Source organism: Anopheles darlingi, chromosome 2 (assembly GCF_943734745.1).
Source record: "Anopheles darlingi chromosome 2, idAnoDarlMG_H_01, whole genome shotgun sequence".
Taxonomy (NCBI): Eukaryota; Metazoa; Arthropoda; class Insecta; order Diptera; family Culicidae; genus Anopheles; species Anopheles darlingi.
In genome coordinates this window covers 62,503,557-62,517,123 of record NC_064874.1, presented here as the reverse complement: position 1 = coordinate 62,517,123, position 13,567 = coordinate 62,503,557, and the positions used below count along the sequence as shown (strand labels likewise).

Sequence of the window (13,567 nt, the reverse complement as noted above, 5' to 3'; positions counted from 1 at the left end):
CAACGACATGAAAAACTACCACCGATAAGGTGTGCCACTGTCCGTGAGGATCTGTGTTGTACGCGTACCCGGGGTTGGTGTACAGTGCGACACCTGATGAAAGGTGCCTTTATGTGTTCGCCCGGTATTGGTCACGTTGTTGAAGGATCAAACATTTTTTGCAAATCCCTCCAATAGTACTCCTCTGCATAGTGATCGCACGGTACTGGCGAATGACATGCCCGGTGGTCAGATTTGTGATCCTTGTTGTTTTGCATCCACTTTGTTTTTATGTCTGCAGTATTTCAGTTGCATGAACAATTCAAAATATCTTCGCTCCTTTTTTTTTAATAGCAGGAAACCGGAAATACAATCCTTTATTTAGACTAGACAATCCTTTATTTAGACTTACAGCACCTTGTAGTAAGCCCTTCTAACACCGTGCAAAACATGAGTACGATAAAACCAAAACAAGTGTTCCAAAGACAGGCTACAAAACACTTGCGCCTGTAAAGACCATAAAAGAAGGCAAAAAATCGATGCCTTCACGATGAATGTGCCAGTTCCTAGTCTAATCTGTCTCAGTCAACAGAAGCCGGCATGAGGCGCCTCCGTCGACCGACAACACGCAGCTCAGAAGAGTGACATAGCAGAAGAGTGGAAGTTCATTGTGCTAATATTGACGTTGAACGTTGGGCACCGACAAGTGTCGCTCTGGCGCTCTTCAATTCAACCCCTTTCATTCACGGCAAGTTAGTGTCTGTTGTACACACATACCATCATCCTTACAAGCCTGTCTCATCTCCAAGACACCTGTATCCTTGGAGAGAGAAATACTGAGTCATGGTCGAAGCAGGCGCATACGACATGCACGGCACAAAACAGCCTCCCGATCGTCTCAAGGGCGTGTTGGTGTTGTGTTGAGTGTCCGGAGGGGCTGGCTAAAGTGAGGTTTTACATCCCCATGATGAGCCAGCTGCTGCTCTGTGTCAAGGAGTACAGGATAATCAAGGAAATTGATGGAGACGGAAAGAAGAGTTTTTTCCGGGTGATTCCGCAGCCCATGTTTGGGTTCTTTGGTGTAAGCTAGTCAAGTGACGTGACGCCTAAGCAGCCAACAGTAGGCCGGAAAAGGATTATTGAACGAAACAAAATGCAAACAAAAGGACAACACAATTAACTGACCAGCGAACCAACAAAAAAAAAACAGAAAACGTATCAAAAGCAACGCAAATCGTTGAACGGTTCCAAAAAGGGAATGGTCGCATCTTCTCACCTGCCGGTAGCCGTTCTTCGCCCTCCTTGGCGGCTGCTTGTAAGAGAGGAAATGGAGATAGAGAAAGAAAGAGAGAGAGGCTATGGTTAAGATACGTATGTTACATATGGCCGGAAAAACGGAAGCACATCACAAAACATCCTCGCGAGGCCATGGTGTCAACATAAATCCATCTTCTTGTGTGTGTGTGTGCTTTAGCAACACCGCAGCATAATGAACACGTTGACGGCAAGTGCCTTTGTGTGTCTGTCGCTGCTGGGGCCATTTTCTTGGCCATCTGGTAGTCAGTGTCCACGAGTGGTCGAAATCACGAGTTAATTAAAATTCAGCTTTCCGTTAGCATCGGCGGTACTCCACTGCTACTCCAACATGCTGCCGCATTCGGGCGTTGTTGAAGCATAATATTAGTGGCACATTTCACGACCGGTCAGGAATAATTAATGGCCACACTTCTACCACCCCGCAGTTTCTACCGCTGGCCGGTAACCGCAGGTGAGGTGTTCCGAAGGCAAATGCCAGGATAGCTGGATGTGCTTAAAGAGTAGTAACACATTCCATGCGCTATAATCACCCTTAACCTGCCGGGACCTATGCAGCATGCAATGGCCCCTCGGTGTCGTGGGGAATAGTGTTCTGCACGCCATTAACTATGCTGATGTTGAAGCAGCAACTCGCGCCACAACAACAACAACAACAACAACAACAACCCCTGCTGGTCGACCTCGCGTCCCGTCGAAACTGTGTTCCAAGTGCTACTCTGTTCCCTTCTTCTTTCACACCTCAACGTGCGGGTCGTGAAAGGTACTGCCGTTCACGAGTAGTGTCTTCGAGACGAACCAAACGATTGCCGAATGTCTGCGCTAGCCGGCGTACTTACGCTTCATTTGAATGAAGTTGAGATTATCGATGGCGCGGATTACGGACGATTCGTCGAGCGTGAGATCGATAATTGGCGATACGCGCGGTGCCGCATTCGTGACCTCCTGGTGCCAGGTCATGTCCGTGTTGGCGACGCGGTTAATTAACATCGAGCCGACCTAGGGAAGGAGAGAGGAAGAGAGAGAGATACGGTACATTAACAATCTGACTAGGCAATCGTTCGTGCTTCACGTAGTTCACGGCGCAGCGAGAACGAGGCCTACTGCCAATGCTGCTGCACGGAATAATATGTTTCTATTTACTATTCTCAATGCCGCAAACTCCCTAATGAGCAGAGGTACAAACTTGTTCCATCAGCCTTTAGGATGTCTGATTTCGTTACTACTGCTGCTGCTGCTTGCTGGACGAAAATATCTATCATCGTGTACTTCGTCGGGTTGTATTATACGATGGGTTTTCATTTGATTTATTTCCTGACCTTTTCAACTGTCCAACCCATCTCCATCTCACGTCCCAGTTCCACCATGGTTCTGTTCAGGCTGTGGTTTTGGTACGCTTCGAAACTCGAACTCGTGTCGTAGCACAAGCTTCGAACGCACGCCTAACCGCACGCACCACATATCGCTTCGATGGAACGTCTTAGTCAACACGGTCCATATTTGGACAGAGTGATGAAAATACCTGCCAAAGGTTGGGCTTCGGGTGCTAGCACTAGACCTTCGCTCGATGGCAGTTCGAAGTTTGTGGAAGCTCAATTGTCATGCAGATCCTATGCTGGAAACCCATTGTACCACGACAAGTCTCAATCATCTATGGCTGTCTATGGTTTTTAGGTCAGGTGAGACCACATCTAATGCGGGTCAATTCATACGTTGATGAGAAATACCGACTAAACTTAAATAGACCATCCTGGTGGTTGCTTACATGAAGATATATGCTTGCTTGATATTTTATGCTTGTTGCTTGCGTGAGTTTACAAATTTGTTCAGGTCTGCATTCTAATCTGTTGCCTATTCTGAATATAATCGCACAGAAAGGTTTCCTTGAATTGCATGATATCTATACGGATATAAGTCGATTCTATGACACGTACCTGTAGGAATGCTGCACTATCCGTTTCCTTCAGTGCTTCGATACAAAACTGAATGAGACCCGTTGTCTGCTGGAGCTTCCCTGTACAGCTTGCTTGTTGATCCTGCGAACGCGACAGATAACAAGATAGAAAGTCATGTACACATGATTAACCTGTATGATGAATGTACGATCTTTGCAACTTACCTTTAGTGTCCGGATTTTTGCTTCCTTATCACTTCGTATTACATCGAGCAGTACATCTCTCCGGGCGTGTATGGCCGCTATCAACGCCTCACACTGTGACGTGACGACTCTTTCAAACTCAATACAAGTGTCCTGTAGGAGCAAGATTGGACCGTAAGGCATTGGTACACACTTCCATCAATCTGTCCAATTGGTATGGTGTATTGATCGTAATTGCTTACCGTTACTTTGTCGCTCATTCCTTTCAGTCTTTGGATGAATTCGGTTGTGGATCGTGCCTTTTCCGATAGCTGCTGCAAGTTGTGTGATAGTTCAGTCTGTAAATACAAAGTAGAAAATAAGAAAAACACGACGATAAGTTAATGGATCTAAATAATATTACATTTATGAGATGAAAAGTCTAAATGGATCAAAATAATTTCGATTCCAGTTCATTGTCTCCTTTGAACCTTCAGCTAGAGTTTTGAAAATCAAAATAGTTATTCCGTGGGCATGTTTCTGTTTTCAAAACAGCTGAATCGTCAGGCCTTGAAACAGTTCAACAACACAACACGTATCAACATTTTTTATGTATGAAAAAAAAAACAAACAGAAACACCAACCACATTACACCGCATACCGAGAGCTTTTCAAGGTTTCAAGGTTCAATGTTTAAAATGAGGAACCGTTTATCCGGGTTCATTGCGGAAAATATATACATATTCTACAGTCGACTTAGGGAATTGAAACAATCTTTAAATATGAGCTATCCTGTAGTAATCATTGGTATAGCGAAATATCCATTACTATAGTGAGCTGTAGTAACTTAATTTGAAGAAAAAATAAAACATTGAATGAAAGCTGTAATCAACGTGTTTCAGGTAACGTTTTCAGCTGTACACACAATTCCTCGGTGTTGGCCGGAACCCATGTTTCTTTGGAGTTTGGGGATTTTCCAAACATTGGTTAGTGACTTTTGTGTTGGTGGAATAAGAATTGATGATATTCAATCGTTAGTACTAAAAGCAACAATTTCCGTGTCCATTTATGCTGGCTTTGCGTTTATGCTGGACAAACAATTATCTTAACATTAAACTACACCTATAATAATATAAACGACTAATTTGTTATTACGATTTTTTACGTATAACACGGTAATTTTGAATTTACTGGTACTGAAATGTACCATCTTGTTATCTATTTTGGCGTGTTTCGTTCTTTAAACTGTGCCTACATAAGGAAGAGTTCTCCCCAAATTACTCCCCATTCCAATTTCGCTCAAGTTGTACAGTTACATTACCGAACTCGAGTTGAAAACAACGAGATCTACTTATTTACACAACTGTCCATAAGCAGATGGCTTGTGCTATAAAAAGGCTTTTAAAAATCGTATCAGAATTCATATTCGCTCGTAGTTTCCTTCGCTTCCCGAGATATCAACATGGCCAGAATGTGGTACACCGTTCTTATAGTGAGCTGCGCCTTGCTCCAGGTAAGTTAAACAGTAGTGCCGGTGTGTAGCACATGCCTTCATTCGATCATCATTCAACGTCACATTTCCTTATTCGATTCGATTCTGCTCCAGTATGTGCGTGCAGAGCCCCGGCCTGATTTCGGATCGAAGGGAACTATAGCATCCAGCGGCAACATTGCGATGTTTGCGGACATCACTAACGTTGGACTGCTGACGGCAGACGACAAGAATGGGCTCATCTTGCGCACGAATTACACACTGTTCACCACCGTTCTGCCATTAATGGAATCGCTTGGAACGAAGGTAGCCACGTTGGGATCGCCGGTAGCCCGCGCGATTAGTGCAGCCGCGCCGGTAAAAAATAAAGACATCGCTACTGTCTTTAATACCATCTACAGCCCCTTAGCGCCCTACAAAAGCTTTCTAAACACGCAAGTACCCGCCACAAAGACTCAGCTAATCGGGCTAGTAGGAACAGATATTAATTTTCTGTTTGGCGATGCGTTCCCAAATATGTACAATGCTGTCGTTAAAATGGAATCGGATTTAAAAACATTTCAAACCAATGTCACAACCGCAAGGTTCACGGCTGGTCAGACCCAAGTGAGTCCAAACATCGTTCTCGCGGTGCAAACGTCAGTGATGGATTGGTCAGCCACTACCGAAGCGGTCCGCAACACTATACATACCGCAATAGACAACATCAAGGTAGCTGACACATTTCTGGATCAACTGTATAACCTTTCGAGAACATTGAACAGTGACCTGGACATCTTCTACACACGCTTCCGAACGAACCAAACGACGCTCGGTACTCAGCTGCAATTGTTGGTGAATGCGATGAAAGCTCGCGTCCAAACTACGTACACTCCAATGCTGCAGTACCTGCCAAACCACACGGCTGCACTGAATGGCACGATTTCACTGTTCAACACGCCGTATACTAAGCTGACGGGTATACCGGCCATGCTGTCGGCTGACGTACTCCCGGGCTATTTCAACAAATCCTACTCGTACATCACGGAATTCAAGCAAATGTTTAACCCGCTGGATTACGGATCCATCACCTTAGTGCTCGAGGTACTTGTCGCCAGTGGGCCAAATTCCAAAACCTGCTTCAACAAGTACTATCCGCTGGTCCAGAACGCCTTCGCACTGTTGGCTTACGGCGTGGAGGTGTGCCTCAACATTGAGGTAACGCACACCTTTTCGATCGCCGACATTTTTAGCGACATGCTCGACCAAACCGTGTACGATCTGGACGATTTCTATCTTAACTTTTCCACCTGTGAATGGTCGCCCATACCGGGCATCTGTCAAACTAGCATGGTAAGTACAAACAGTGCATCGCGGAATCTAGTTATCATATCGATTTAACAACTGGCTAATTTCGTTTTATTATTTCGCTTCCAGTTTGGAGCCTACTATTCCGCACTAACTACGTCGTACGCTGGTAAGGTGGCCGATATTGAAAAATTCCTGAAAACGGAGTTCACCGCTAGTTCCAGCCGCCTTGGAAGCTGCGTGCAAACGAGAAAAGCAAAGAACAAATCCACCCTTCAAAATATGGCGACTGACATCGCAACGTGCCGCACAAAGGGAGTTGCTCCATAGTTAAGTTACTAGCGACGTGGCATCAAATGTACCCTGTTTGGTAAATTGCTGCTAGCTAATGCGGTCCTTCGCCTGACCACAGTTCAGTAATGCTCCACATTGGAATAAAGGTTCTGAGCAGAATTTTGAAATGCAAGTCGCACTGTTTAAGATCAGTATAGTTACGAAGTGTATTTAGAATAAAGGCGAATCAACAGAAATCTTACCGTTTCCTCTTCCGAGTTGTTTCGAGATCGCAGAGACCATTTACTCGTTTACACTCTCTCCTTGCGCTTCAATAGACGGAATGCTCGAGGGTCTCTGTTCTAAGATTTAAATCAACCGCCCCGTTGTTGTCGAGTTCAATTGGAATCGTGAGCATCAATCACGCTAATTAAAAGCGTATAAATCGTGAAGCAATATGCAGCAAAGCTGGGGGGCTGCAGCAGCAATCGAAGAAAGAACAATCGTAATTCATTTCGATGTTACTGGCCCGTGCTTAGCGGCACCACATAGCCATACCAGTGGTGCGAAAGGGCACACCAACAACCAGATCTATAGGGACCGACCAATCGAATGAAATCCAATAGATCTAGGAATCAAAGAGCCCTGTGCTAAAGTGCCAGTCCACCGAATGTGGCGATTCGATATTTCAAGGAGTGGTCGCCGTAAAACGAATAAAACGAAATATATCGTAGCAGTAGTAGTAATAGTGCTCTGTGCGGGGGAACTGTTCGTCCCACGAAGATGGCGCACGCTCTGGCCAATGTAATAATGTAAATCAAATAAAGCATAATCGATCCCGTGTGATATTGTAACGGAACGTTGCGTGTGGCGCTTATCGCGGTGCCCAACATAACTCACGCGCGACGCTCCCCTTTCCTTCTGCCCGGATCGGATCAGCACCAGCAGGTCGGCGTCGTGATCGGAAGAAATAGAAATACAGAAACGCGACGCGACGCGAGGGGAGCGACCGAATGTGATGTGCATTTCGGTGTGAGGGTCCCCGCGATAGGGTCGGCGGCCGGCGGGCTTTCGGTAACATGTCCCTGTGTTCGTTCGGTTCGTAAAAAAAAGTAATTGGAATCGTGAAGAAATTTATGCTTTCCTCCCACCCCACCCACTCACACCACTCGATTTCCGTTCATGGCGGGTTTTGTGCCAGGAACGCAAGCCCTACATTGGGATCGCTCGAGAAACGGCTCCGTGTAACATATCTTAGCCCAAAAGCCGCCGGCCGGCAGTTGATAGCGAATGAGCGCGCGATAGCGTGCAACGGTGTGATTTCCGAAGGCATTCTGATAAGTTCTAACATTCCACTTAACCTTCGCCCCACCCTTCGTTCCCCTCGACTCGACTCGAATCCCCGGGCCAAACGAACGAACGAACAAAATACGTTTTTCGCGGGCTAAGCCTGGTGAAGGTGAAACTTTGTGTAATTAATGGAAATGTTCCATCGGTCCATTGTAGCTTCCAACGGCCCTTTCAGCCCAACAGGTCACTGTTTGGTTGTGTAGTATTTGTGTTAGTTTTACTATCACCTTTAACCTCGCTTTGTCTTCGACTAACGGTACTAAAGGACTAAGGGGAACGATCAAATAAGAACTTGTTCTTTGGCGAGGGGGCTGCGAACGAAATTGGCATATTATATCGATCAAATGAACTAGGTTTCGGTTTCGTAATTGATTTGTGCTAGTTAACGGTTAACAGATACACTGCTATTGTGTATGGTTCACAATCTTGATTCTTTATTTCAACGAGTATATAAAACGCAGCCGCTCTTTTAGCTTGTTTCACTATGACTACTGTGATGTACGCTCGTCGCGGCCGACTTGATTATTTCGCATTTTCACTTGACATGACAACTACATCAGATAATTCATCATAATATAAGGGTATTGCGATATTGTGATACCCGTTGTTCCGTTGTTGTATTATTGTAAGAAACACTAACACTGGATTATGGAGGCAATCTTCCCTCCAGGAACTAAAAGCAAATATTATGACACAAACCAAATAATGTCTCCAGCCAAACATGATAGCAGCTTCTCCCATCACGACCCTATACGAACCCTCATAAAACTCGCTCCCAAGTGTGATCCCGGAGAGGAGAGTAAAAGACTTGGGCCCGTAAATATCCGTCACAATCCCCAATGCACCTCTCCCAATTGATTGACCTACCTAGCGAGCGGATATCAAGCGAAAGCGAGCCACAAAACCGGAACAATAATGTGTCGATTCCTTGCACCACATTAGACCGGCATTAGTTACAGTTCATTCTGCCTCGGCTGACAATTGGAGCGAACGATGTGTAAATATGTCATTCGAGCTTTACGACCTCCGGCTGACAGCATACGCCTAGTACTTGGTGCCATAAAATATAAAACCTACCCCCTGAGCCCATGCTTACGTCATTAAGCTTCTTTCGTGTTCCTGCGTACCGCTACAGGGGCTGGGCATTAGGAAGCGGTCTATCTATCCCCGAAACATACCGAAGGACTTCTTCTGGACCACATTCAATTGACCGGCTCGTGGTGCGATACCGTGGGAAGCGTACACATTGGCTCGGCGATGGTTAAGGTCTCGTTGAGCGGACACGATAATCGGTGGCCGGAGAAGCAAGCGCTACACAGGCGCAAGCGATGCGCATTAGCGATGGTTCGTTTACATGAAGACCGCCACATTAACCGCACCGCAACGGATCGCACGCTCGATCGGTCATCGCTCGTTAAAGCAAATCGAATCTCGGTGGTTTTTTGGGAGGCTGAGGTCAAGAAGACACAGGAAGAAGGGCACATGTAATGTACCAACCGTTGTCCCAAAAAGGGAATGCTCAGTATTGGCGGTTTCGGAGCGGGGGGCCTAGTCAAACCAACTGTGCAGATCACCGCTCTCTGGTTATGCGTAATGTTCTCCATCTCACTAGAACTATATGAATCATGCTGTATGTCTGTGTGTCTGTGTCCCCTAATACAGCCCCATTCCGGATCCAAAATGCGTTGTCTCAATCACTCGTAACATAAACCAGAACATCGCGTGGCATCAGCTTCGGGCGTACGGTACAAAACGATGTTCCTACCAATCCCCTCGAGACAGACTTGGGCGCAGCGCAGCGCGATGCAGATATATTATTAGTGGTCCGAATGACATCTTCATCAACTGCACTCGGCTTACCGGTGGCGGGAATCCCGAGAAAAGGGGCAAAAGAACCGATATATTCTATTCTGCTCGTCTCGCCCTCCGATAATTCTTACAGACAGACAGCGCCGCGAGTTTTGGGAAGCGTGTGCCACACTAAGCCTGTGTGCCAGCTCCAAAGCCCCTCCAAAGCAGAAGTATGACAAACCTCGAAACCATCCCTTTTTCTTTTCCGGCTCAATTATTCATTCGCGCTCATGTTTCCGAATGCTCGCCCCGAATGCGTCATGATGAAAAGCCGAATGAAATGGGTGCTCGCAGGGACCGCAACTAATCCCCAAACCCATCACCAGCGCCTTTGACGAGACGGAGAACGCCGGCGCTGGCCTTCGTCGTGGTCATGTGATAGCAATTAGGCACCGCGGCTGCACTTACTTTACCGGGTCTGGTAACATCCATTAGACACGCAACGCGATAAGCTCGGCGAGCCCCTTCGAGCGCGCCCTAGATGCGGCCAAGGTGCAGGTTCCTTCGTTGGAAATGTGTGTAACAGTCTCCAACAACTACTTCAGCTAACTAGAAAAACAAAAACAACATAAACCATATTGAGGGTTCCGGTTGTGTGTCTGAGAGTGTGTGTGTGTGTGTGTAGAACTTCTTAAACACCCTTGGGGCTACAGTTGTGGAAGGTCTTCTAACTTAAAGAGAGCTGAAGCGATAGGAAAGCGTTTAGCTATCAGAACACTTTTGTCCAGCGGTTGTAACAAGAGAAACCAAAGAATGAAAATGAAATGCTACACATCAGCGACATGACAGCGGGCGGTTCTTTTATAAGCCGCCTTCAGCATCGATGATGATGATGGTGCTATGCTGGCTGCCCCCCGGTTCCGTTTGCAGGGCTCATAAATAGTGCAGGAAAAGAGAAAAGAAAACATAATAAGATGTAAACAGTCCCTTTGGATGCTCGGTTCCGAAGCGAACGAGAAAGAGAAACAGAGAGAAGAAGATGGGAGCGAACCAATCCGTTCGTTGATCAACATCCCGCCGGCAGCCCAGCACTGGGTCGCCCTCGTATGGTAGCGGAGTCGGAGACAGGGGCGTGGGGTGTTCGGTTGAACGTCTTTCCACGTGTCGCCGTGGGTGCTATGGCACGTGCTATGGCCAAGACATGGCGCATACGAGCGGCATATTAATTGGCGGCATCGCAGTTGACGTCGGCGTCGCCCGGGATGCTGGATGAGAAACAGCTTAATATGTTTCCATCGTTCGCGTCATCATTAGCTACGGCCTGGGAGCAGCAGCGGCAGCAGCAGCAGTACATTTCAGTCATAAATGCAAAGTACCTCTAATGCTCTCTTTCCCTCCCTCCTAGGGGCACCCATTACAATAAGTGGTCGGCGTGTGTGTCTGTTCTTCTTTTTCCAAATTATCGTTTAAGTGATATTCCAATTTGGGGACCGACGAGTACTTCTCTCTGCGTTTTCGTAGTTGAAATGACGTAAAGTAGATCATATCTCTCTCCCGAAATTAAGTTCCTGCAATGAAGTTAAATCTACGTAGAATGTTTCCATTTTTGCTGACATTTCATTCTTAGACTGACAGACAGGCAGCGTCAACACGCGCTCCAATTCAAATAAGCTCGGTCAACGCAAGCAAGACACACGCAAAATACAAAAACATGTCACTCTCCTGGACGGTGTAGTGGAGCGGAGCGGTGCAATAATAAAAACAAATCAAAACACAATCAAAGTGACGTTGAGTGAAGCTTTATCTGCATCGTGTAATCTGACAAGCTGTCCCCTGATTAATCTGACTGAAGCTGGCAAAAAGTTGCTCCTGCTGCCGTACTACGGGTGGTAAGCTGGGTCTTTTTAGGTGTTGGACACTTTAATTGCACGTTTCTTGGGGTGTCGAAGGTAGCTCGAAAGCTAACAGCAGATAACAGATTGCTGTACTCATTGGTAGAGGTACGCGATGATGTTTGCAATCAAATCGATTGCGATAATGTCGGACACGAATTGAGTGTTATGTCGACAAGTTGACAACTTTTCTGGGTCCTTGTATCGCCCCAATAGCCCCGAGTGCAGTGTTTGAACACATGGTTATGTGCCTTACTGTTAAGAATACTATTGCATTTCCAAACCAATTCATTCTCACTTTCATCTTTCGTGACTTATTGCTCTACGGAAGATTGAAGGTAAACGACTTTGGGAGGTCCCATTGGAACGAAAATCAAATTAATGCTAGTAATCGCATTACTCTGCAGGGCCTGTAGAGTTCACCAGCACCAGGAGCGGCCTTCTGTTTGAACAATGGTCTAGGCAAAGGCAGTCGCGAACCTTACAGTCAATAAATGTAATTAATAATAAAACTGGCCTCCCAAAGCCCTAATGAACGCAATTTCGGAGCATCCTAGAGGTCCTCCGCAAACAAATGCGTCTCTACTCTAGCGAAGGCAACAGCAGCAACCTAAAAGGGACGCCGCCCGCCGTTCCCAAGGAACGGACTCCTTTTGCAACACTAGCGAGCGAAAAAGCAGACATCAACAAAAGAAAAGTCCATTAGTGTAATTAAATTCTATGCAAATATTACAACCGTTGTTGCCGATGCCGATCCCCCCCCCCCCCCCCCCATTGCGCCCCTTTTCTTGTGCTCGGAACTGCCGGGTACGACGGATCCGGTGATGGTCACGCTCGAAGCCACCAGCAGAAGGAGCAGCAGCAGCAGCAACACAATGAGACCATAATTCACTATGTATTTGCACAGATCCTGCTCTCGAGGCGCAGGCACTCGGCGGCATCAAATCGATGCAGTCAAATATGGACCGCCAGGACCAGTTGGAGGTCTAGAGTAAATTCTGCTAGTCGCCGGCTCCCTGCATGCGGTTTGCATAGTGTCTTAGCTTTCAGCGAACATCAACACATCGCATCGCAGTACCACCGGGGGTGAGACTGACTAGCGCAAGCTTTTTTTTTGATTAATGGTGCACCGGTTTGGGGGTAGCGGTGGTGGACGGCCATGAACTGAATTTCAACATGTCCATTCCACCCTTCCCCCTTCCCCGGATCAATCCGTAACCGTTGGCGAAGTGTGCGCTACTCTCTGCCAGCGTCATTAGCAGATGTTAAGAATCAACTCAAGACACCCGGACAGACGACAATCGGTTGGTTTGCTTTGAAGTTTATCAACCAATGGGCATGTTATGAGATAACCATTGCTGCATTGTTTCATACGCCACGTTTTGCAAGCGTATAAGTTAGAGTTGTGTGTGTGTGTGTGTGTGTGTGTGTGTGTGTGTGTGTGTGTGTGTGTGTGTGTGTGTGTGTGTGTGTGTGTGTGTGTGTGTGTGTGTGTGTGTGTGTGTGTGTGTGTGTGTGTTTGAGCGTTTGTTTCTTTGCTTCTTGGTCCACCTTAATGCCTTCACCTTCAACTAATAGCAGCTAGAAAAAGTCATAAAGTAGATGCCCATACATGGGGAGCGGTCCGGATCGGCCATTCGTTAAGCCACCGGGCAGACCACTTACCGGGGGGGGCTGGGTAGCCGTTAGTGGACTCATTCATTAAGCAGCATTAGCTGAATATTTGAAAAGTTTCGGAATGTTTTATGATGGCTTCGGTCGAAAAGTGCGGCTCTTTCTCTCTCTCTCTCAATGTTAAAACGTGGCCTTCGATGCGAGTAAGCTGGATATCCCGTTTTCTGTTCTAAGGATTTGGCAGATTACAGTTTTCGGAATGAAAATCCAATCCATCTGCTTCTTCTGCACTCGGAATAACCGTACTATCTTCCAAACCCTATATAACCTCTCTATAACCCGATCTTAACAGAGATGCGAGTGTTTTTGCATTCAAATGCCAGGGACTGGGATGAAAGTGGATGGTCTAGTGTCGCTGAATTGAATAGCGTTCCATTGCTGCCACTGTTGTACGGGTTCTGCAAATTCCATTAAACTCGCTTGTATGTTTTGGTTTAC

The 13,567-nt window shown here is 46.5% G+C and overlaps 2 protein-coding genes across 3 annotated transcripts in view; one reads left to right on the top strand and one right to left on the bottom strand.

The window, feature by feature from the left end:
- LOC125959925 (E3 ubiquitin-protein ligase TRIM9) overlaps positions 1 to 13,567 on the bottom strand; it is a 72,422-nt gene that overhangs the window by 13,540 nt on the left and 45,315 nt on the right. Inside the window, exons 2-6 of one of the 2 annotated variants that reach the window (XM_049692959.1) lie at positions 3,634 to 3,729; positions 3,413 to 3,544; positions 3,228 to 3,329; positions 2,133 to 2,292; positions 1,256 to 1,288 (exon numbers count right to left, since the gene is read on the bottom strand). In XM_049692959.1, coding sequence (XP_049548916.1) covers positions 1,256 to 1,288; positions 2,133 to 2,292; positions 3,228 to 3,329; positions 3,413 to 3,544; positions 3,634 to 3,729 — 523 coding nt within the window. The remainder of the gene's footprint in view (positions 1 to 1,255; positions 1,289 to 2,132; positions 2,293 to 3,227; positions 3,330 to 3,412; positions 3,545 to 3,633; positions 3,730 to 13,567) is intronic. The other variant, XM_049692958.1, reaches the window with a different exon arrangement.
- Positions 4,785 to 6,648, top strand: LOC125959926 (uncharacterized). The gene is made up of 3 exons (XM_049692961.1): positions 4,785 to 4,883; positions 4,977 to 6,194; positions 6,279 to 6,648. The coding sequence occupies exons 1-3, from the start codon at positions 4,833 to 4,835 to the stop codon at positions 6,477 to 6,479; spliced, it is 1,470 nt and encodes a 489-aa protein (XP_049548918.1). The 5' UTR covers positions 4,785 to 4,832; the 3' UTR covers positions 6,480 to 6,648.